We start from the raw sequence: 25,629 nt of genomic DNA on the forward strand, positions 1-25,629 counted from the left end.
CGAGCCCTGTCTTACAGCGCCGACGGAGGAATAGAGTACCAGACCACCTTCATTGTCTACATCGCTGTCTCAGCCTATCCCTACTGAGCACTTTACTACGTCCCACAGCCTACGAAGAGAGGGAATGATCAGAGGTTGCGCAAAAAAAAAATCTGAAATTTAACACATTTTTGACAGATAAAAAATAAGAAATCTGGTCTCCTAAATGTCCCTACATTAGAAATATTCCCACATTAAGGGTTTCTTAATGGGATTTGAATTGCCGAATAGTGAAGAAGTTTTAAAGCACCCCTGCGAAAATAAACCAGGACAGAGATGTGAGAGAGGATTTTGGGAGAGAAACGAGAGATTGCAAGTGTATGTCAGTGGAATCACTTTGATCATTAAATCAAGTGACCAGATCGTGAGACCAAAATATGTGTAAGAAAAGGCCAAAAAAGACTCAAAGAGCTCATGGCGCAGAAGTTCTTGTAATATCAGTGGCGTTTAAAAAAATATGTAAGCCATATCAGTAATTTACTGACGGATAAAAATAGAGCATGATAGGAAATTTACAACCCAGTCCATCTGGATAAAATCTGTTAAAGCGCAACCTCTGAGAATGGTGCAGATTTTGTACATGCATTTTGTACATGCATGACTGAAAAGTGTGTGTCTTTGTGTGAGAGTGTATATGCACAGGTGCAGATCCGCCACTTGAAGAGATTCTCACAGGTCATGTTGATGTGTAAGGCCTTGTAGGCTGGAAGAGCCGAGTCCTACAGACAGATGACGTTGCTCTCTGGAGTTCACTGGAGAGACTTGAAACCAGTTTTAAGACCGCAGGCGGGCTGCAAGAATCCTTCATCAGAATGTACTGCAAGACTATGGGTGGTGTTTTCCAATACATTTGCATATATGTCTACCTATTAACTTATTAGGAATTGCTTGAATATATGAAAGAAAGTCAAGTCCCTCCATTGCTTTCTATGAAATGAGATGGGGAAGATTTTATTGGTTTAAATTAGTTTGTTAACATGATGATGAGGTTTGAGCCGCATCTGCAGTAAAAATGAAAAGGACGTCCACCTCAGGTAAGCACTACCTTTACTCTTGAAGAGGGTATTGTCAACCAGTAATTATGCACATAATAGCAATATCTCATTATCATTACAGGTTCATACACATTTGGAGTATTTTTTGTAACTTTGACAGTAATCAAGGTGTATTCTATTGTCATGATATGTATATAAGTATTTGGGTTTTTTATTTGTAATACTATGTTGTATTCCCTTTTTTAAAAAAGCAATAAAATGTACAATCTATTAATTTTGATACAGTCATTTTAAAGCTGCATACACTTCTGTTCAAAGTATTGGGGTCAGTTAGATTATGGGGGGGTACTCTGGGTTACTCAAGTTCGGAGCCCTCTTGGACTTTTAATTTTAAAAATTGCCATTCTTTTGAACTTTCTACTCATCAAAGAATCCTGGAAAATGGTTTCCATAAAAATAATAAGCAGCACAACTGTTGATAATAATAAATATAACTACGAGCAGCAATTATCAGGGTTCAAATGGTTTAAGGCCTTCAAGCACAGCCGTAAAAATATATTATGTTTTATTTAGCAAGCCTGTTACCATCTCAATTATAGATGGAAATGACAATTTACAGCCAATACAGCGAATTTACCATAGGAAATATATGGATATGGATAACAGTTATAGCCATACCAATGGGCCAATCTCCATAAAAGTGTGCATGCTTCTTTAGAATCATGTGCTCACGTAATGTGAAGTTCTGCGCTTTCGTTTAGGAACAATAGGCTTTTGGGTTCACTTGGCCACGGCTGTTTTTAAATGAATCTGTTACAGCGATCCAAGGGCCAAAGTTAAAACATTTTTTGGGAACTATTGACCAAGAGCAGGGGTGTCTAAACTCGGTCCTAGAGGGCCACTGTTAGCTCCACCTTGCCTAACACCCCTGTCTAGAAGTTTTTAGTATCCTTAGTAAGACCTTGATTAGCTGGTTCAGGTGTGTGTTTAATTTGGGTTGAAGCTAAACTTTGCAGGACAGTGGCCCTCCAGGATCAGGACACCCCTGACCTAGAGAGTCCTGAGAGTTGTGCGACACACAATCCTTTATGCATGCGAAAAACGCAAAGGCGCCCCCTGGTGGCTGAACTTCTTTCGAATTTCTCACAGGTCTTCTTGGGCCGCGAGTCAAAAAGGCCCAGTGGGTTTTGTTCTGACCAAGCGGCAACCTTCCGCAGTTTCTCTTGAAGCCAATACGGAGTTGACTTAAACTGCAATTCATCGACTGGCCACTGGGTCCCAGCTCCAAAAGGGAGCAGAATCTCATTGAGCCCCATGTTAAAATGCTCAACTTTACAGCAGAGAAATACATGTTTACAGCCTGGTACAAATTGCGGTTTGGGTCAATATATCTAATTTTGCCCTTCATGACAACTGTGAGGGGAGTAAATTTTTTTTAAACTCATTCGTTTACATTATATAAATCCTTAAAGTTCTGCATAATTAAGGGAATGGCTACTTTGAGTGACAGGTGGATAGCCATTTATCTGCTGTCTGTTGGTCATCGCGTCACCTCAGCTCCACCCACATCCCGCCTCTTTGCCCATTTTGTCTGTTATCCGGGAGTGACGCGCGCTGCCAAGATGGCAACGGCCAGCTCGTCCCTACTTTATGCTTCAAAACTGCTCTTCAGAATCCTATGGGTGACGTCACGGACACTACGTCCATATTATTTTTACAGTCTATGGTTCTGACTTGCCTCCGTTAACCTTGGCTGCTTTCCAGTTCCTTTTTATTATGCCCTTAACTCGCCAACTTCCCTCCCGTCTTGTTCACTCAGATGTGCATCATTGCTTACGTTGCGTGGGTGCCCACTACTGGCGGAACCTGTGCAATGGGCTGAATTGGAACATCCTATCCGCTATGGAGTTGATTTATTATTATTTCTTTCCCCTTACAAAATTGTTTAATGCAGCAATGTATATTTGTGTTTGAGTTGTTTTAAATATTTAAAAAAATAATGAATATATCATAGAGGTGTTTGTGGTGGGGTAAATTAAACACGATATGTGGTGACATCTCAATTGTGTTGCATTTTGGTATATGGAGCTGCCTGAAGTGTACATGTGAAGTAGATTTTTGACCGAGAGAGCAAGGCTCTGTCCATATAAATTTCCTTCGTCCACTTCATGAAGTGGAATGCACTTCAAAATGGCGGCAGGGATATATATATATACACACTATAACTACTGACAGTCAGACTCCAGATAATCTTACTGCACTCTTTTGGTTCCATTCAGGCAATAAAAAACCTAGGACTAGTTCGGAAAAAGTATGTTTAAAATTTTTTTTATCAAAAATATCCAAAAAATTTCACCAGAGTGATTAACAAATCCGGTTTGGTCTTCCCAATCAGTTTTAGGGGAGAATGCTGATTTTACAATTACACACTTGAACCCCTAATAATAAATGTTTCTTAAGCATCAGATCAACATATCAGAATGATTTCTGAAGATCATGTGGCACTGAAGACTGGAGGACTGGCGGCTGAAAATTCACACTATTCATACTATTTCACAGTAGTACTGTATTTTTGATCTAATAAAAAAATATTTCTATGACAAGCCAAACTTTTGAATTGTAGTGTACATTGGAAGGAATATTCTGGATTAAATGCTATTTCACTGACAATATCAATTACCAGGGAAAATAATTTTGACTCCCAGCTTGTATAAACTAATGTGACACACACTGATGCTGTCAATAGAGCTTTCACCATAATATTCCTACATATATAAATTAAAAATATACAAGTCAAGTTCATCAGATGTATATTTAACAATTTATTATTCAATCACAAAAGCACAAACATAAAAAAAGGAATATTTTGTAAGGCAGTCATTATACCAGTTTGGTTTATTGAGTGTTTGCACTTTGTCGTTCTGTATAACTGCATTGTAGAGGCAGGTCCCTGATCAGACGATATGTCTCAGATCAGACTGGCTTAAAAGCACCTTCTGATATACAATGGATACAGACATATGCATTCTGACACGTACAATAACAATGGTCCACGGCAATAAGTGCTTTGGAATGCTGAAACAGACACATTAAGACAGGACATTAATACTTTATAATAGCATTAGTGAAAGGATTAGTGAGATGATTTCATCTGCTAAGAAAATCAAACCGCTGTTTCAGATTATGCATAAGATCAGCAATGTAACTTTACGCCTTATACGAATATAAGAGCTAATGCGCTTTGGTTATGAAAAAATAAATACTATGGGATAAAGTCTGGCGATTTAGAACAAACGAGAAGGGATCAGTGACGGGATGGTTTAATGCACCGGAGAGTATTATTCATAATCCGACAGTCAATGTGGACAGACGTAGTGCCAGTAAAACACACTGACCAATCTGTAACTGTTCATTTCAAGACTAAAATGACAGAGGTTACACGGTGTAAATTACTACTAATAATACGAGGTTATAATAAACTTAAGATTTTATAAAACTCTAACAAGTCCCTTGTATTCAGAATTGCTGAATACAATACAGAAGAGCATAGAAAAGTATTCCTGAGAGAAGCTACGGTTAGTCTAACATACAACTGATGGCACAGTAATGCGTTTTTTTGATTATGTGAGTGAAGAGCGATATAACAGAAGAGGGTGAAAACGCATTGATATTAGATTAGAGGTCCTCTTCAGTACCCTGTGGAAAGTCATCGCTTTGTTCTGAGTGTCTTGGCAGGATTTCCCGACTGGGTGGTTGTTGTTTTGTGTGCGCTGTGCTAATCGTCTTGCAGTTTACACTGTTTTCCTGGCTGTTAGGACCCTCACGATGCATCCCATTCCACCAACAGCGAGAGCCTGAAGAGAATCGAGAATTGAGCTACTGACCTATTTTAAAGGAACACGCCGACTTTTTGGGACTTTATCTTATTCACCGTATCCCCCAGAGTTAGATAAGTCCATACATACCATCATCTCTGTGCGTGCCATAACTCTGTCTGACGCACCCACCGCTAGCCTAGCTTAGCACAAAAACTGGAGGTAAACGGCTCCAGCTAGCCTACTGCTCAATAAGTGACAAAATAACGCCAACATTTTCCTATTTACATGTTGTGATGTGTATAGTTACATCGTGTACTAAGACCGACGGAAAATGAAAAGTTGTGATATGGCTAGGAACTATACTCTCATTCCTGCATAATAATCAGGGAACTTTGCTGCCGTACCATGGGTGCAGCAGGCGCAGTGATATTAAGCAGCGCCTGAAAATAGGCTAACTTCCGTCAACATAACCAACGTGACAACCTGCTTGCACAGAGAGCGCGCTGGAGACTATTTTCAGGCGCTGCGTAATATCATTGCGCCGCTGCACCCGTGGTACGGCAGCAAAGTTCCTTGATTACTACGCAGGAATGAGAGTATAGTTCCTAGCCATATCGGTCTAGAAAATCGCAACTTTTCATTTTCCGTCGGTCTTCACGATGTAACTATACACATCACAACATGTAAATAGGAAAATGTTGGCGTTATTTTGTTACTTAAGGTGCTTTTCCATTACCAGTACCAGCTCAACTCGACTCGGCTCGGCTTGCTTTTCGCTACGTTTTCCATTGCAGATAGTTCCTCCACAATAGTACCTGGTCGCCATAACGATGCCGCAGGAAACTTTTTCGTTCCTCGCTGCCCCATTAAGCTCTCGCTGGATCCTCTCTTCGGCAACCAAACAAAGGAAACCTCCTCGTTTGACCACGGCGTATTCTTCCAAGTTGCCATAATAGTGATCAGTATATCACACAATCTCTGGCCAAACTATTAAAAAATGGTGGGGTTATTCCATAGACCGTAAAAAAATATTCCGGATACTCCATCTGGTGCGTGCAAGGATGACGCAGTGAATAGTGATGATTCTCTCTGACCAATCAGCAGTCTGTCGTGTTTTCACGTCACATTTTAGTCTCGCCTCAGCTCGCTCAGAACCTAGCCGGAGGTGATACGAAAAAAAGTACCTGGAAGCAGGTACAACTTTTACACGGTGAAAAACCAAACAAAGTCGGGTCGAGTTGAGGCGAGCTGGTACTGTGTAGTGGAAAAGCGCCATTATTGAGCAAAAGGCTAGCTGGAGCCGTTTACCTCCAGTCTTTGTGCTAAACTAGGCTAGCAGTGGGTGCGTCAGACAGAGTTATGGCATGCACGGTGATGAGAATGGTATGTATGGACTTATCTAACTCTGGGGGATACGGTGAATAAGCTAAAGTCCCAAAAAGTCGGCGTGTTCCTTTAAAGGGATGGTTCACCCAAAAAGGAAAATTACCCCATGATTTACTCACCCTCAAGCCATCCAAGGTGTATATGACATTGTTCTCTCAGACGAATACAATCGGAGCTATATTAAAAAATGTCCTGGCTCTTACAAGCATTAAAATGGCAGACCAAAATTTGGAACCCAAAAAAGTTCATCCATCCGTTATAAAGTAATCCACACGGCTCCAGGTGGTTAATAAAGGCCTTCTGAAGTGAATTGATGCGTTTGTGTAAGAAAAATATCCATATTTAACACGTTATAAAGTGAAATATCTAGCTTCCACCAGACCGCCTTACGTATTCAACTTACGAAAAAAGCGTAACTGGCATGACATCAGACGTAGCATAAGCAGTTTGAACTGCGAGAGGCATAACACGTTCTGCGTAAGTTGAATACGGAAGGCGGTATACACCTAGGACAGCTTGAGGGTGAGTGAATTATGGGATAATTTTCATTTTTGGGTGAACTATCCCTTTAAGAGCACAACACGCACGCTTTGCTATTAAACCATTGCTACTTTTGCTATTAATCCTACCTTTTCATGCCACTGCAGCAGGACAGCGCTGTTGTTCTCGGATGGCCGCTCAAAGCCCTTGTAGATGTATTTCATGAGCAGGTCCACTCCATTCTTATCCAGAGATTGAACTCCCTTCTCTATGTCAGTACTCTTGAAGGAGCTGAGCACCTTCAGCACCAGACCTTCAGCACGATCCTACAAAATGTCAGAAAAAGGCTAACTCTCATCTGGTTCCTATCACTTCACAAGTATGATGCATTAATAGAGAAGTTAGCTGCATGTTTACAGGTGTTGTTTCATATTAACTCTTTCCCCGCCATTGACATCTTGTCTTTTATGAGAAAACGCTTGCCATTGATGAAGTTTTATGGCTTTCAGTGTATTAGGGGGCACTATTACACATCTGAACGACAATAAGTATCTCCAGATCAAAACACAGGGGTGCAAAAAGCAGAAACGAGTGATTTAATATGTAAGCAGATGCATATGAAGAATAACGCGATCATCAACAATAAACCGCATATAAATCAAAATGGCCTAATGTTACTGAATAAATGTTGACCCAGGAAGTGTTATAGGACTGTAAAGCTTTGGGGGTGTTGATGGAGATAGATCAACATGGCCTAGATAGCAGATGACATCTGGCCCAGTTGTGGCCCACATCTCCTACATTCTTCTGGCCCACATAGGCATGGAATGACGGCGATGACTCAACCCGAGTGTGGCTGGCAATAGCGTACATATCCAGGCCTCATCAGGGCCAAATATGGCACAGTTCTGGCAGTGGCAAAGGCCACTTCTGGGCCACACACAGCAAGCCACAACTCGCTTGAAAAGTGTGGGACAGTTATGGCCCATATGACTTGATCACCCAAGTATTGCCTTAATTTAATTTTTTTTCCCTTCATCACCTCTTCCCTCATCTCTTCTCTATAATTCACCCAAAATCTACATGGGTTAATGTGAACAACAGTGGCCCAAAAAGTGGGTATGCGCTATATGCAGCGCATAGGGGCGCAGCACCTTGGGGGCGCCAAAGCGATGGTATGATTTTTTTTCCCCTTCTATATGTAGCTGCTGTTGTGCGTTTCTAAATAATTTCTGTATTTCCTCAATATTATATAACATTTTAGAGGACTAACAGGGTAGAGTAGGCGCCCTCATAAGAGTCCATAATAGAATTTTGGATAATAATGGAATATCGCGAGTGGACGCGCCTGGCGACGGTGGCAAGCCAAAGTGTTGATATATGCTTGGGCGGGCGTCTGATTGCGCATTGACACGTCAAAAGCGTGTGATTTGACAGCAAATCGTGTGTCCTTGACGCGTGATTTACCACAAAAACGTGCGTTCTGAACGTGCGCTTTGGGGTCAAGGAAAACGCGCGTTTCCGATGCGTGTTTTTATATCAAAGCGCACATCCTCGACGCGTGATTTGCTATTGTTTCCGACGCGCGTTTTCCGTGACCCCAGAGCGCACGTTAAGAACGCGCGCTTATATGGTAAATCACGCGTCGAGGACGCGCGCTATGAGTCGGACAAAACGCATGTTACTAACGTGTACAGGTAAACAGGTAAACCAAACAGGCAGTGCAAACTTGTGTTTAAAGTAACCAAACAGACTAAAGAACGTGCTCTTTCCTTGGTGTTCTCAAAATAGCATGCTTACTTTTTAGGGCACACCTCTCATAAAGTAAAGTTACATATTGTTGACCATCTTTTTAAGTAATTACACTATTTACCACGATACACTATGGCTGTTATAAGAATTAAATGAAATCAGTATCAACAAAATCCATCTTACCATTTATCAAAATCCACTTACACTGTAATTACAATTGCCTAAATAATGTAATGAGATTTTTAGATTTATGTTCTAAATAGAAATATGAAATTATTCCAGGCCTATGAAACTATAAACTGCCACTATAGTTGGCGGCGTGAGTGGATTCTAGAATCATTCAACTAATTAGTTCTAACCGACTGTTCAAAAACGGTGAATTATTCGAGAACGAAACCTATACTTTGTTGGAAAAATAGAGCAAAACTGTAAAAAATGTAAAAAAAAAACTTGTTGTTTATTGAACCATTTTGCAATCGTGCTGATATAGGCTACTCTGGAAAATAGCACTCTTGCTCGTATGATAATGCTTACCTCATAATCTCCTCTTTAATTACTTTCAAAGTAATGTTTATTTTTATGTTTGTTATTAGCCTATTTTGAATGAAAATACAACAACAATAAAATAGTACAGTAAAAAAACTTGCGTATATTAAACGTTTGTTAAAAAACGAATAAGACGGATGACATAAAATAGCTATACCTGAATTATAACAAATAAATAAAAGATGGGGGGGGGGGCGCCAAAATTGTTGCTGCATACCCCTCTGGCACTGGGTAGTTGCGCCCCTGGTGAACAAGTACTAAATACTAAATACAAGTACTAATTGTCAGGTATCCATCTTTTACTCTCTACCTCAGAGCATTTGATGTTATGTATTGATTATCTTTGAATTGATTACGTAATTGTCATGTACATTTACCTGACAAATAATAAATTGTTACATTTGATTTTACTCTGACGTACTCTGGAATTATCAGCTCTAGTAGATTACGTTAAGTCAACAACACTGCAAATCTACACTCAGGTTAGTAGCTAGAGCAGTCTCCCTTGTCAGACACACCCAATTTATGCCGTGTTCCAGGCAACCCGTAACCCGTGGTTTTCCAACCTTCTACCCGTGAAAGTGCACCGGAATGGCAGTCAAACCTGTGACTTACCACCCTTGAACTCGTACTTGATCGATGTATTCCCAGTTACGAGCTCTGACGTCACATAGCCCGCAAAACAACAATGGCAGCCCCTACGGATGCAGTGTTTATGGAAGTCGTACACGGTATTTTACAAATAACGTAAAATAAAAGGTATAACAGGTTCTCTTGCCTTCTGCGCCGGTTTTTCTCCTCCGTTTCCCTCAAATAAGCAAGGAGTTGCCTTTATGCCTTTGGCAAATAGAAATTATTGCAAATGAGCATAAGCCCCATACGGTCCGCCATGCTTTGTTTACATCTAACAGCTAGCTACCACAACCACATTCCTTGCGCTCAGGCAGTTTGGCGTGACTTGGAACGCTACAAAGTCGTGAGTTGTGGTTTGAAGTCGTAATTTACAGGCTCAAAAACCTACCTGGAACGCAGCATTAGTTCTTACAGTCTCTACTAACGAGCTGATGAATTGAATCAGGTGTGATAAATTAGGGAGACACACAAAATGTGCAGGCCTGGGGTGCCTCCAGGACAGGTTTGAAATCCACTGGACTAGAGCACAGCTTCGGTGAAGCAGAGTGGCGCACCAGACTGAAGTTTTAGAGCTCCGACTAACACATTGGCATTAGTTACGTATACTTAGGGTGCTTTCACACTTGGGTCCTCTTTAAAAGAACCGAACACAGACTCCTTTAAGTGGACCAAGAGGTGAATCAAGTGAAAAAGGACCCAGTTCCACTGCATGAAAAGTGGGATTTTCGACCCCGTAAACGCCTGTATACTCCTGGAAATCTCCCTAATTTTCGGCAGTTTTCGACAATTTAGAGGCAGCGAACGTCGCGTTCGTCTGTGCCACAAATTGTCGTAAACGAACCATGACGTAGGTGGAGAGCCCCCCGCTGAGAGACCGCGCGGAGGTGCGACGCCTCTAATTTGCATATGAATAGCAGCGAAACCAGAGAGTCAACGGCCAGACTTGAATTTACTCACTCACTATTGGCTGAAGCCACTACATTTAAAAAAGAAAAATCCCTCGTGATTGGTTGGCAGATCACTGCAAACCAATCATTATTGGTCCCCCTGGCTCATTATAAATGTAAACCCCAATAATAATAATAAATATATAATTTATGTTGTAATAATTTGTTTCATATTAATGTTATTGTGCTATGAAGTATTCATACCATCAAGGAATATATGGGAAAATTATACGGACCGTGCCGTTTATTCAAACAAGGGGCTTCATTTATAAGCATACAGCTGTTCATTCAAGAGAAAGGGCTTCATTTATAAAACACAGCGGTTTACTTAAAGAAAGAGCTTTATTGTTAAACACACAACTATGTACAGTGCAGCAGTAACGTCTCGTAATGTAAAGTAAAGTTCGGCGAGCTCCAGGCTGCGAGAGCGCGGTGGCCGCACAATCCATCCAGACACCCCGTAAACAAAGCCGTCTTCCTCGTCAAACATGAGTTCAATGGTCGCGGACTTCCAAATGTCCACCTCATCCAGCACTCTCTCGCTTCCAGCAACTGTAATACAATCCATAAAGACAATAAGCAACCTGAAAAATACTCACATTGACAAAAAACGGATCTAATATAATAAATCTTACCCTTTTTCTTCTTGATCGACTCCGAGCTAAACTTCGCAGTTTCCGCCTGCTATGTAACGTTAAGTTCAGGTTGTTTGTATCTGAAGCTCCGGCGTGTCGATTCATAATACGTCTTACAGGCAGCTGGAAAACAATTACATGAGACTGGTATTAATAAAAACAGTCACGTTAAAATTAAACAAGGAATGAAAAACACATTAGAAGTTACTTGCACACAATGTCGTCTTGATCAGCGGTTAAATCTGGACTCGCGGAAATCGCTCCAAGCAGATAAGAGCTCACGGCTTCGTTATGAGGCGAGGATAGTCTGTGTAAACAAAATGTGCAGTTTTAAGCTCGGATCTATTAACTCATCCATTTCCTTATACAGCTGAACAAAAGCATATTCTTTAAATCGTAACATTACCCATGCTCTGGTTCTTAGCGACTGCAGTTTGCCTCAGAGCTATGAAGACAGCCTCCTGAAAATGAGTCCAAAAAGTTCGTCGCGTCCATGCAGAGATTGAGTTGAAGACGGTGTCCTGTCATTGTTGATCACGAAAAAGGAAAGCAGCAAAAAACATAAAAAAAACTTTAAAGCTCGTCTTCTACGCGTCATGGCTATGACCTCGACCTCGCACCTCATTGGACTAGGGCTCGAATAAGGAACGCGCCCGGGGCCAAATCTCTTTCTACGAAACGCGTGACTTATAATCGTTTCAACCTTCAACACGCCCTGTTTTCCGCTTCAACGCAGCAATTTTTTACGTGTGTCTTCTGTATGTGAAGACACGCACATTCTGGTCGTGTAACAGGCATACACACACAGTCGACGCACAGTTTTAACATGTTAAGAAGACACATTTGAACGTGTTTCTTAACGCGCACATTCTGTACATGTCGAAGTGTAATATATTTTTTTTTAAAGCAGACTTACCTTTAGATGTAGCCTAGGCTACATACAGATTAATATAAGATATTAATTAATTGCTTATCTGACTACTGTGCTAGAGTAAAGTAGCCTAATGTTACAATGTATATTAAGTAAATGCTTAATATTATACAATTATTATAATTTATCTATATGGGTTATTGTTTGTTTTTAAAAGTTAGGCTATATATAATTTCTAAAAGTATAGGCTAATTTACACAGCACATATTTATAACTGAAAACACACACAACTTTATTCACTTTCACATAATAATGTTTTTGTAATTTGGTGTTTAGTTTGTTGTATAGTTTGTTTATACTGTTCTGTCTCGGTTTTGTTTCCAGGAACATCTGATGAGTGCTATAATAAAATGACTTCATTATATTTAAAATATGTTTTGATATTCATTTTATTTATATTATTAATATTTTATTTACCCATAAACGTGTCTTAAGGAAGCCATAAGTTATAGAGACAAGAATAACTTTTGCCATTTAAATGCCACATTCATTTACTGAGGACCCATACAGCCAATGATCATGTGTGAAAACACATACATAAATTGATCACTTAGAAATCAAAACTAAGGTTTGAGAAAGAAAGAATATGCATACAACAAAATATATTGTTTCATAGCAGCTTTAGTAACAAGTTCAAAACAAATTCTGCTGTAAACCGGCTCTAACAAGCCAATATAGTGTCAATATTCAGCTCAAGTGACTTCAGTGCTGATTCAGTTCAGTTGATTTCAGTTCAACTGTAAATTCCCCAGTTGTGCATTGTGTGTAGTTAGATATATGCAAAAACAACATTTTTGGAAATAGTTAAAATAGTTTTGCACAAAGTGTTGCTTTTGCAAGAGATGTCTGATGTTTTGTGTGTAGAGTTACAAGAAATGGAGCCATATTTTCAGAAATTGTGTGTAAGCAATTAGATAACACTGCAAATGAATCCAGTTTATTTTAGTTCAGGACTCATAGTCCAGGTGTTAGTAATCTGTGCTTAATCTTTGTTCCAGGCAACAATTTTTTAACTCACGATTAACTAGATTAAGGCCTACTCTTGGCATAATTTAAACCCTGTCCAGGAAACCACCTCTTGAAAATCTGCATTGATAATTCATAAAATGTGGTGTGAGCTCAATTTAAATGACAATTACAGAAAAACACAATCTGACTTAACTATAAACAAACAAACTTGTACTTTTCACATTTATGATTAATAGCCATTTAAAAAATCATTCACAGTGCAGGGTGGAAAAATTAATGTTGGTATGTAAACTGTATGTTTTACTTGATTTATTTGTGTGCTTTGGTTCATTGTCTTGTTGAATCACATAACCTCTCTAAAGGTTGAAGACATGAACTGCTGTCCTGTATTTTTTTATTTTTTTTACATAACATTGGTTATTGCTAATGACATACAGAGTAATTAATCTACACTGTGAGCCCGGACAAGTTGAATCTACTTAAAAAATTGGAGCAAACTGGTTGCCCTAAAAATTTAGTAATGTGAACTAAAACGAGTACATTTAACTTAAATTTAAGTTAACATTTTAACTTAAACTTTAAACTTGTTTTAGTCAAAAAAATTCAGAACCTAGATAAAACTCCCCCTGCTGCTACTCTGATTTGCATTTGTGTAGCTCACAGCATCTTCATTTACATGATAAAGCCTCCCCTAGAATTAAGGGGAGGGGGGGTCATGGGGGGACAACTGCCAAGCAAGGCCCACGTCAATTTACGACAATTTACGGCAGTTTTCGGTGTTGCCTGCAAATTGCCGTGCACAGTCGTAAACCTGAAGTTTCACGGCAATCTACAGTGTCACATACTGACGAAAATCCCACTTTTCATGCAGTGTTCTCTATCACGTTCACACTGTCCCTGTACCTGAAAGAGGACTCGGATCCTTTTTTGGTCCACTTCAGTAGGAATGTGGTCTCAGAAATGGACTGCATTTATATAGCCTACGGCCATCCAAACCGCTTTACATTTCCCTCACATTCACCCATTCATACACTCATTCACACACCGATGGCGGTGTCAGCCATGCAAGGCGCCATCCAGCCCGTCGGGAGCAGCTGGGGTTAGGTGTCTTGCTCATGGACACCTCGGCACTTGGTCAGGTGGAACCGGGGATCGAACCACCAACCTTCCAGTTTGTAGACAACCTACATGAACCACTGAGCCACTGCCGCCCCGAGAACCCTGTGTGGTTAAAGTCCTCATGAAATCAAAATGGATCTTATTTACTTTGTTAGCCCACATTACAGGTCTTAGGGTGAACAATTAATCAGTGCAAGTTAATACACAGAAAAAAATTGTTTGCCGTGGTAATCTTTAAACAAAATCTAAAAAGTAACTTCCGGTCTGGAATGGCGTTCCCTTTCCGATGACGACTGTGTGACGGCTTGGGTTTGAATATCCTTAACACCTCCCCTCCAACCGTTAGTCTGCTATGAGCGAGAGATGGAGAGGAGGAGCGCTGAAGTAAAACCCTGCCCTCTATTCAATATTCTGTTTCACTTGGAAAATATGTCACAGCACTGAAATAAAATCTGTTGCAACTTCCGGTTCACTGGGACTTTAAACTATTATACAAATGACTAGATAACCAATCAGCATTCTAACCTAAATTCGAGGTCATGATAAAATCGAGTCAGATAAAAATAAATGTATTTAAAATACTTTGCCCCACTGAAAAGGCCGAACACACAGAAACCTTCACCCGCTAATCGGAAGCCGTCATTGGGACGATTGGGCAGGCCTTACAGACCTTTGCGCTGTCAGAACTGAGCCATATGTGCCATAGTTGCCCAGTTGAGGCCCAGATATTTATGCTATCTAGGTTGTTTTGATCATCAAACTGAATCTGATCCAGAAGTAGTCTTTGACAACATAAAAAAATCTCAGCTTTTTGCTCAAAATTTTGCTTGTTTTTTTATTTATTTATTAAACTTACCCACATTCAAGTGTTGATTAAAAAAAGGCATGAAGCTAAAATAAAACGTTTAAAGGGGTGGTAAAACACATTCTTTTGAAGGCTTGACTGTGTTTGTGGGGTGCACTGTAACATGTGTTCATGCTTCGTTTTAAAATAAATTGCCTTATTTTTCATATATTTGACCTTTATTCTACACTGCTCTGTCCCTCCTTGTAAAACGGTCTGATGCTTTCCGGGTTGTATGAAGCCAGTCCCTCAAAAATACGCGATGGGCTCAGATTGGTTAGCTGGCCCAGTGTGTTGTGATTCGCTAACCGCAGTGCACGTTTGTCGGAAACGTCACGCCCCTTACCTTTACCGGAGGCTGTGCTTTGGTCAGTATTAGAAACAACGGCGTCAATAAAACCATATGAGCCCGAATCAGACCCAGAACATTTGAGTGAAGATGATCGAGCAGAACCTGTTCAGTCCTCAAGAGTAAAGACTGCAGATCTATAATCACTACTGAATGGCACTTTAACTTTTGTATTTTTAGAACGATTATAGCCAAATATCTGTCGCAAGAACTAACCCAAAACGAACACTAAGCACTAGCTTTAACTAGTAAGTTAGCCAAATCACACACAGAACCATGTTTAGCATGCCTGTAGATAAACAATACATAAAAGCTCTAATCAAAGAATCATTTACACTAATGCCAGGTTCGCTGTTGAGATTTTAACGTTAGTGTTTGTAACGTTAGGTGTTCGTCGGATAACGTTAAGTATGAATGAGCATTTAACAGACTGGTTTGCAGAACAGCGCTGTCATCTGTTTACTTCCTTGCTACAACCTATTACAGGAAAACACATCGATGAAATATAAATCAGACTTACAGGTTGTGGCCCGTAAACAGCTTCTGTTTGTAAATCCAGCTTTCAGGACAAGCCGTTGTGCATATCCTGTATTGAACTCGCGAAGTTTGTGGAAGTTGTCCTCCGTGAAATGTGCAGCGCGCGCGTCATGCATCCACGCACCGGCAGTGTTTTTTTCACGCAGCTGACGTTGTGCAAATCCGGCATTGAAATCGCGAAGACGGTGGATGTTTTCCTCCGTGAGATGTGCTGCAGGGAGCCCCGCGCGCGCCTGTTCCCCGTCTCAAACACATGTGCATATAACATGCTGTATGTTAAACGCTCTGCAACGCACCCCTGTCCCTATGAAGGCTGAACAGAGCAAGTACCCCAGACCTGCAATCCGGATGAATATAACAGCGTTTCCTTGGCATCACGGCAAAAACACTCCAGCCTAACTATACCACAACAGCGCCGCGATACAAAATGGCCTCACCCCCCCTTATTTAATATTCTCGGAGGAGGGGTTTATGTAAATATTGAGCCTGTTGATGTCACCAACCCTGGAGGAATGTGTGTAGTCGCCTACTGGCCGTTTGCTGTAGTCCTTAGAAACTGATTTCTTTAAAAGCAGATATCTCCCTTTGCTTTAAACTTTGAACGTTGTAACTTTGCAGATGTTGTTTATGCTCAAGCAGCAACATTACACGCTAGCTAAAGTTAGAATAGTGAAATCGTGGTTTACCACCCCTTTAAAAGCAGAGGGTCTGTTCTTTCTTTTGATATATTGCATGTTAAGATATTCATACAACAAAATATTCTGGGGGCCGGCAACTTAAAAAAAAAAACGCTGGCGGGGAAAGAGCTTTTCTACAGCTGATCAGAGGAAAATACTTTTTCCTTTTAGGAAAAAAGGTGCCATGACTCACCTTGACGTTCTGATTCTTTGTGTTGATTGGTGGGTTTTTTAATACTGCCTGCAGGGCACCCATGAGGTTCCCTTTGCAGAGTGGAGTTAAGAAAAACACTGTATAATAACAATTTCAACATCTATGCATGCTGTGGGCAGGCTGCACTTTGAGATATTTCAAGGAAACCACATGGACAAAAAAAAAAAAAACTTAGAAACAGGAAATAAAGCCCTGGGTGCTCCAAAATTGACATATAAGGACACGAATTCAACTTCCTCATACTAAAACAGTGCACAAGTTTCAAATGACAGAAAAGTTATTATAAACCCCACACATCCTGAAAATATAATAGATCCGCATCTTTTTGCAGAAACACTTTAATCAAAAAGAATGTCTGGAATGTGAAGACGTGTCTGGACATTTCAGAAATCAGAACCACTTAATGTGCATTATTAAGCACGATAGGACATTTAAGTGTGTGACGACGACTCTCACTTTATTTATAAACTATAAAGACGGATCTATAGACCACGCCTCAGTGTTGCATGTCAAACACATGTAAATTAATAGAATAATGCACACAACTCAGTTCTGTTTGATGCACAGACATCTGCAGGCCAGCTGGTGTATGTATCAGGCAACTCATTATTTATGAACACCCAAATCAGTGCATGTTAACGAACTGGATAAATACAAAATCGCCTTGCTTCTGCTGCAAGCACTTTTTGGTATTAGTTTGAATTATCTATGTATGCACTTTTTTAATTAGCCGTATTACATCTATCACAGAAGTCATAATTACCCACTCAGCATAAAGCACACGGAGATTATTTTATGAGCTGAAGGCTCTAAAAATGCAAGAGTTTATCAGATAATGCACATGTTGTTGAATAAAGAAGGATATTGTCTGATGAGAGAATCCACCTCTGCCTCATCTGGACCCAGCTGGTTTTCTCCTCCCTCTTCCTCGTCTACAAACTTATTCTCGTCGTATTCATCCACATCCACCTTCCGGAAACGATCGGATACCGTATTCTTTGACATGATGAAGGCAATGTATTCCCCGTCTGATGTTAAACTAAACGCTTTTGCACGAACACAATGTAACAGTCCTCTATGCTAAACGAGCCTGACGGTTCCTGCAGCCTCTACTGTCTGGTAGTCAGTGATGGATTCCATCACTTCCGCATAGCGCGCCCCCTATCGGATACATCGGTGGAATTCATTCCTTATCAGTGAAGCAAACACTAGGGGACCTCAGCAAACTTCTAATCTAATGGGAGTCTGCAAGATGCTTCAAAGAAGGGTTAGTCCCCCCCCCCCCCCCCCCCCAAAAAAAGAAAAAGACAATTCTGTCATCATTTACTTTACATTTACATCATTTACATACGAGATTTCCCTTCCCCGGGGGGTTGACGGTAAACTACGGTATATCGATTTCGATTTCAGTATCGATTCATAGCCTACTGTACATATAAGGAAATAAGGATATGTACATTATTAACATTTTAAAATTTCGCATTTAAAGAAATCTAGTGTTTCATCATATCTAAATATTTATTAAAATGCAAAATGCAAAACTGCAATACTTTTTTGAGCAACTAGATTAGATACATGTATATTGATTAAAGAGCCATAAAGGCACCAGTGGGTAATGGCATTACAAATGGAAATTATTATTTTTCGAGCCACAAAAAGGCTTCAAATTGCCTCTTTGAATAATAATTCTCTAATTTAATCTTATTACTATACTAATTGTAATATAAATAATACAAATATTAGAAGAAAAATGTTTTAAGTGGTAATTAATTGACAATAATTATTGCACAAATAGTATTTAGTACCAAAAGATCTCCTCAAAATATTCAATAAATATTATTGAACTAAAATATAGAACATTTATTTAATTGAAAAATAGTTAAGGTGTATGGTCACATTTGACCATCAATGAGTATGAGTGTGACCAATTAGTATGGAATACCTGAGGGCTAAATACAATAAAAAACATTAACATTAATGTTAACATTGTTGCATCTCCATTACTCTCCATTATAATACGATCCTGTATGGTTGATGTAATAATCAATGCACACTATGCTGTACTGTTTACCAAAACTTGCTGCAAACACCTGTTAAGTGGAGCTGTGGTGTATCAAGCCATTAAAATGTATTGACACAGCGCTAGAAGTATTGAGCGCTCCGTGAAGCACGTGACTGCGCGCGCCACCGGGAGACGAGAGAGCATGCCGCAACTCCGTTTTTCAACGCCTCTGGCTTTAACTGTTATGCCATATTAGAGCCAAAACGCTATTTATTGTTTGAATTTCGCATTAAAACTTAAAAAAATGTAAAAGCTTAGACATTGTTTAATATCAAAATCAGGTTTGGTAATTGGTGTGAGATTCAGTTGGGCAGCGTGAGAGCGTGAGACTGACGCCCGTTTCACACATACTCCGTCTGCAGTGCGTATGCGGTGCGTGTTGCGGTGCGTATGCGGTGCAGGAGCAGCACGCGCTGTTGTGCTTTCATATATGCTGCGTTTGCAGCGCGCAACTGATCCGCGGTTGTATACCACAAACACAGCATTTATTCATTTTTGTTTTTTTTTTCAAATCCAAAAGTTGTTACTGAACATGGCTTGTCAGAATTGCAATTCTCTTTGTTTACACTTTCATAGATGTCACGTTTTAACGTAGTACATTTAAACAACGTTTTATTCAATTAATTACTTTATATTTATATAGCCTATACTTTAGATTTAGCTCACACAAGTGGCAAAACATTTAAATATAACTTATACACATTTTAAATTAGAAACTTACAATAGGCTATATACAAAAACAGCCGACTCTCGTCTTTTCTTTCGTTTTTAAACCCTTTTAAAAGCAGGTCATAAAGACCTTTGTTTTTCCACCTCCAAGAACGTACGTGCTCTCCATTATTTCAATTTTTTTTAACATAAATGCCAGGTAAGGTGTCGTTTCCTTGCTTTACCCGAGAAAAAAAAGCCATGTGTTGGCTTTGAAACAGAGTAGGCCTATATTTTAAATTATATGCATCTGTGGTAAAATTACTAGATTTTTGCGTCAGTACATGTTTATTTTAAAGCGAACAATGTGCTGTCACTTTAATTCCGCAGTGCAGCACAGCAAAAAATAGACTCGGTACGGAAACGATCGCCGGACTGCTGCAGACGCACCGCACCTGGAACGGACTGACGGACAGCATCCGCGCGCAGTGTGAAAGCTGTAATCCGTTAACATGGGTACGGAAAAAAATACGCACCGCATACGCACTGCAGACGGAGTATGTGTGAAACGGGCGTGAGCCTGAAAGCGTGAGTGTCACGCCAAATGCGTGAGAGTTGGCAACCCTGCATTTAATGTCGCCAGTGTTGTCCTGCGAGCTCGAGGTCTTGCTTTCTTCCTGCAGTCACACCTCTCTCTGCGTTTACCCTGTTCAGTGAGTGGCTGTGGCTGAGAGGAGCAGCGCGTACCGTTGAACACACACAGCAGCTGACAAACGTGAACGAGCGAGCTACACATGAACACAGTGTTGCCACGGACCAATCACTTATCTGCTTCCTTTGTTTTATATTTAAAGAATTTAGTTTGACCCGTTATGATTTCCATTCTTCTCTTGTGCTTATCACTTATTTTACTCACTATCACAGAGCTTTAGTTCATCCAGTTTCAGACATCTCTCAATTCAGATTGTTAAAAAAATTTAGTCATTAACTAGGCTATAGCCTATCATACTCGTTCTACTGTATGAAAAAAAGATATAGGAAATGAGAACATTTATTGGACAGTTGGCTGTATTGTATTATTTTAAAATACAGTATGTGAGCGGATTAGGAGAGAAAGCACATTAGGCAGGCAGAACGCAAGGACGACGAGGTGACGTCACGGATATGCTAATTGACGCATGACGTCATTTAGCGACATTAAGGCCCGGTTTCACAGACAGGGCTTCGACTAAGCCAGGATTAGGCCTTAGTTCAATTAGGACATTTAAGTAACTTTTATAAACGTGCCCAAGAAAAAAACATTACTGGTGTGCATCTTGAGACAAAACAATGCCACTGACATATTTTAAGATTTGTCAGTGCAAGATTCTTTCAGTTAAAATAGCTCAAAGATGCATTTTAGTCTAGGATTAGCTTAAGCATTGTCTGTGAAACCGGGGGTTAGCGACTTTTTGGGCAGGCTTTACTTACCTTAGAAAATAGTTGGCAACACTGGATGCAACCTTTGCAACCGATCCGCGAGAGTAGCCGCGTGCAGGCGGAGCTGCAAATGGAGAGTCGGAGATTGTAAGTCGGACACTTTCTGCTTTTTATTTTCAATACTTTAATGTACTGCTTAATACAGCGTCTGTTTGTACAATAATAAAGTTTAATAACATATAAGCCTACACTAATGAAGTGGGGTCTACGTTTTTTTTAATCAGTTTTATATTGATAAACATGACGATATATCACGACTACATAAAAAAACGATTTTACTGTTATAAATAACTGATATGTGCGCATTAGTGGAACTGAAGGTTTTAGATTTGTGTGACTTCAGTTCATGCATTTATTCAGACCGATCGGCTGACTTGAAACACGAATCAAGTCCCCCCCACCCCCCTAAGTAATGGATGTAAAAAATAAAGTTTGAGAATATATTTTAATTTCTATTCCTGCCTATAATATTCAAATTCAATATTGAAATATTATTTAAACTAATATTAAGACGGTATATTTAATAACAGTGATATGGAGAGGCTATTTTAATGTGCAGTGGTGGTCAGTTGACGGTAGATGGCGCCAGAACACTTTCGCTGATTTTAAATGTTTGGCGCTTTTTTCACACTTCAAAATGTTAACCCATTCTGAACCGCGCGCGGGTTAACGTAATCATGGGATATTTTATTCCATGTTTCACGCTTGGCAGGTAATTAATACTGCAGCTGGTTTCGATATTTCACATCATAAACCCGGGGTTAACCCCCTTTTTTGCATATTTATATTAGTCATTATATTGGAATGATTCAGCGGCATCCCCGCCAGCGCCACATCTAGATTAGTCCGGAAGTGAAGGCGAACCATATATGGTTTATAATTTCTTTTGTTTGATGTAATACGAGATATTTTCGCCTGAATTTTATTGGATTTATATATGTAAAATATTTAATATATATACAATACCCTAATATAATTACTATTGATCTGATTATTTATTGATATTTTGATAACTAATGTAACATAGTTCCATTTCACTGTAGGCTATAAAGGAATATTTTGTTACAAATACAAACACAAAGTATGGATATTTAATGTTAAATATACTTTTTTATTTTAAAATTCAAAATCAACATGTACATATAAAATGGCATTGGTAGAACATTACAATAAGGTTTAATTTGTTAACATTAGTTAACTACATTACTTAAAGGGATAGTTCACCCAAAAAAAAACAGTTGAACACAAAAGAAGAAATTTTGAAGAATGTTGGTAACCAAATCGTTTCTCGTCCCCATTGACTTCCATAGGGTTTTTTTTCTTCTTTTTTTTCATACTATGGAAGTCAATGATGACCAGCAACTGTTTGATTACCAACGTTATACAAGTTTAGTCAGAATAACTTGAGGGTGAGTAAATTATGACAGAATTTTACTTTTTGTGTGAACTATCCCTTCAACATGAACTAACAATGAACAATACTTCTAAAAGCATTTATTAATCTTAGTTAAACTCAATATTTACTAATACATTTCTTACATACAGAAGATCAAATGTGTAGGCTATTTGTTAACATACACTGAACTAACATGAATATAACATTTTCACTAATATTAACAAAGGCTAATAAAATATATTGTTCAATGTTAATGCATTAACTACTGTTAACAAATGAAATCTTATTGTAGACATTTCAGCAACAAATAATAGAACTAAAATTATAATTTAAAATTTAAACAGAACTATAACTGTAATATAATGATAAATATGAAGTTTACCAACTTAACACTCTTGAAAGGTTTACTTTTCAGTCCCATTATTTAATTGCATTCTTAGGAAGAAGACTCTTTTTATGTCTTCCCTATCCGCTTGTTAAGTCGTGACGTAAGGAATGCCGTTTCTAGGTCCAAGCCTCAACTCGTTTCACTTGAGAATGCCATCGACGGCCGTTTATGAGCTATTTATTCATATTAAACATCAAACATTTTAAAAAGTTAAATATTTTAAATACTTACAGTCTACACAACAGTCTCTGTGCTCACAGCATCACAGACATTAATATTTTAATGATTTATAAAAGATGAATCACGTCTGGCCATCTGGAATTTTGGTATGGAGATAAAGGTTATGATTATAATTTTTTTTGTTGTATTACACCACATTGTGTATGTATCTTAGCACCGTTTGTTGTTTTTCTTGTGGTATGAGATAGTGTTTGGACCCGGAAGCGCTGCTGCGTGCCGTCAGACTTAACGACCAGATATGAAAACGAAAGGTAAAGGGCTCTTTGAAATCTTCCAACTGTTCCATGGGATTTTGGTGGGCCATTTCTTGGTTCTCCTCTTCCATTGTTATAAGGATCAGAAGATTTTCCACAGGGCCCCTGCATTTCACAGATTTTTTTAGTATTAGTTGGGATAGGGTGGATATTAGAAGAATACGCTTTCAAATACGCCGTTTTAAAAACTGCAGGTCCGTTTGTGAATAGAGCACGTCTATTTCTTCAAGTGTGAAAGCTTAACCCTGGCCATTATCCAATACACTATGTTTGAAAGCCCACAACAACGCTTTTGAAAACGTACTCATCCGTAATGTAAGACTATATAATCTTTAAAAAGAAACGAAAGACATGAGTAATTCAATATACTGTTTTCTTTTTTAGAAGCCTATTATTATATTCAGAGTGGCAAGATGTGATGTGTTTGTGATGCAATAACCGTTTAGGCAGCGGATGTTTAAAAAGGGAGGTTCATAAAATTACAGTTCGCCTCGTCACATACATAAAGGCATTGTTCTGATGATTTGACTCAGATTGAGCTCCCTCCCATTAAAACAGTAGGTAGCACAATTCCATAGCGAAATTGTTGAAACAGATTGTGCTACCAGCATTATATTAAATTGGTTTGAGGCTTTATTAACATACCTACCCCTACCCTTAGAACAATGCAAATAAAGTGTTGGTTGCACAATCTGATAGGTAGCATTATTTGACAGAACAGGCATTCCTTATGACGTTCCTCATTAATAGAAACCGCAAAGCATCAAGTCCAAATAAACAACCTATAAAGTTTGCCATGTCTGAAAACTGAAAGCACTTGCTTTCTTAATGACCTAACTGGATTTGTAAACTCTTTCTTTGATTTATGGTGCAACCAGGTGCCACCCAAGATAAGAATGCAGATGTTAATGGTGGTAATGTACACTATGACGAATTCTCCCATATTATTTGAGAATTTCAAGAATATGTCAGTGGAAACTTTAAATGGGGCTTATCTGACATAAACGAGTAAGGCAATGAGAATGACATTGTGCCATAATGACTTTTTTGTGCCAAAATTAACCTCAGAAATGCATTTATTCATAGTGACTACTAGGAATCTGTTCTCTCTCTCTATATATATATATACATATACATATATACATACACACAGTGGGGAGAACAAGTATTTGATACACTGCTGATTTTGCAGGTTTGCCCACTTGCAAAGCATGTAGAAGTCTGTAATTTTTATCATAGGTACTCTTCAACTGTGAGAGACGGAATCTAAAACAAAAATCCAGAAAATCACATTGTATGATTTTTAAGTAATTCATTTGCATTTTATTGCATGACATAAGTATTTGATACATCAGAAAAGCAACTTAATATTTGGTGCAGAAACCTTTGTTGGCCATTACAGAGATCATACGTTTCCTGTAGTTCTGGACCAGGTTTGCATACACTGCAGCAGGGATTTTGGCCCACTCCTTCATACAGACCTTCTCCAGATCCTTCAGGTTTCGTGGCTGTCGCTGGGCAATATGGACTTTCAGCTCCCTCCAAAGATTTTCTATTGGGTTCAGGTCTGGAGACTGGCTAGGCCACTCCAGGACCTTGAGATGCTTCTTACGGAGCCACTCCTTAAGGCCAATTTATACTTCTGCGTCGGACCTACGCCGTAGCTACTGTGTGATACGCGCGTACCCTACACCGTACCCTGACGCGCACCTCTCCAAAAATGTAACAACGCGTCAATTCTACGCGGACCGCAAGCGCTGTGATTGGTCTGCCAGAACCCCTCCCTCAGGTCAATAAATAAATAAAAAATCTGCGATAGGAGTGTGTGTGTGTGTGTGTCCAGAAATGGGATGATAGTTCCTTACGTCTGCTATAACACAATATTTTGTAGTCCAGCGATTCTTTATGCTAGTAAATAAATACATAGATCCGCTGAGTATAGTTTATTCATTTTCTCATTAAAACCAAAGATGTTAATCAGTAATTGTATATCAAGAACAGGGACACATTGGGTACATTTCGTGAATGAAGTCTCCGCAACAGCAATCGATTGCTCGAGCCAACGCTAGTGAAAACAGCGGCCACGGGCACTCTGCATGATGTCACAAACGCATTCCAGTGCCAGATCACCTTATTTAACTTTACTAATCAACTAGAGATGCTTAATTTGTATTGGATACAACAACTCAAGCTGCAAGAAAAGCCGCTCTCTCACTGCTGCTGATATTCCGACATGAATGTACACATTCTACACAACAAGCTGCTTCTTCTTCGGCTGTTGTCTTGATTAC

General features: G+C 39.3%; 2 protein-coding genes and 1 long non-coding RNA gene across 7 annotated transcripts in view; 1 reads left to right on the forward strand and 2 right to left on the reverse strand.

Annotated features, from left to right (window-relative positions):
• Positions 1 to 1,322, forward strand: part of hmcn1 (hemicentin 1) — a 100,088-nt gene extending 98,766 nt beyond the window's left edge. For all 4 annotated transcript variants that reach the window (XM_079831406.1, XM_079831408.1, XM_079831407.1 and 1 more), the window contains one exon: positions 1 to 1,322. This exon is cut by the window's left edge and continues 280 nt beyond it. In XM_079831406.1, the coding sequence (XP_079687532.1) occupies positions 1 to 87 (87 nt within the window). In that variant the 3' untranslated portion in view covers positions 88 to 1,322.
• A 2,521-nt stretch (positions 1,323 to 3,843) lies between these two features.
• On the reverse strand, positions 3,844 to 17,991 carry arpc5b (actin related protein 2/3 complex, subunit 5B). The gene is made up of 4 exons (XM_079831767.1): positions 17,736 to 17,991; positions 16,851 to 16,922; positions 6,868 to 7,044; positions 3,844 to 4,888 (listed from the first exon to the last, which is right to left on the reverse strand). Exons 1-4 carry the CDS (start codon positions 17,874 to 17,876, stop codon positions 4,826 to 4,828), a joined length of 453 nt encoding a protein of 150 aa, XP_079687893.1. The 5' UTR covers positions 17,877 to 17,991; the 3' UTR covers positions 3,844 to 4,825.
• Positions 10,923 to 12,504, reverse strand: LOC307135379. 2 transcript variants are annotated; one of them, XR_013817670.1, is made up of 4 exons: positions 11,638 to 12,504; positions 11,440 to 11,538; positions 11,232 to 11,354; positions 10,923 to 11,148 (listed from the first exon to the last, which is right to left on the reverse strand). It is a non-coding gene; the product is annotated as an uncharacterized lncRNA (long non-coding RNA). The 2 variants fall into 2 exon arrangements; XR_013817671.1 differs by having other exon boundaries at positions 11,444 to 11,538; positions 11,638 to 11,765.
• Positions 17,992 to 25,629: the final 7,638 nt, after the last annotated feature.

Source organism: Gobio gobio (assembly GCF_949357685.1).
Source record: "Gobio gobio genome assembly, chromosome: 12".
Taxonomy (NCBI): domain Eukaryota; kingdom Metazoa; phylum Chordata; class Actinopteri; order Cypriniformes; family Gobionidae; genus Gobio; species Gobio gobio.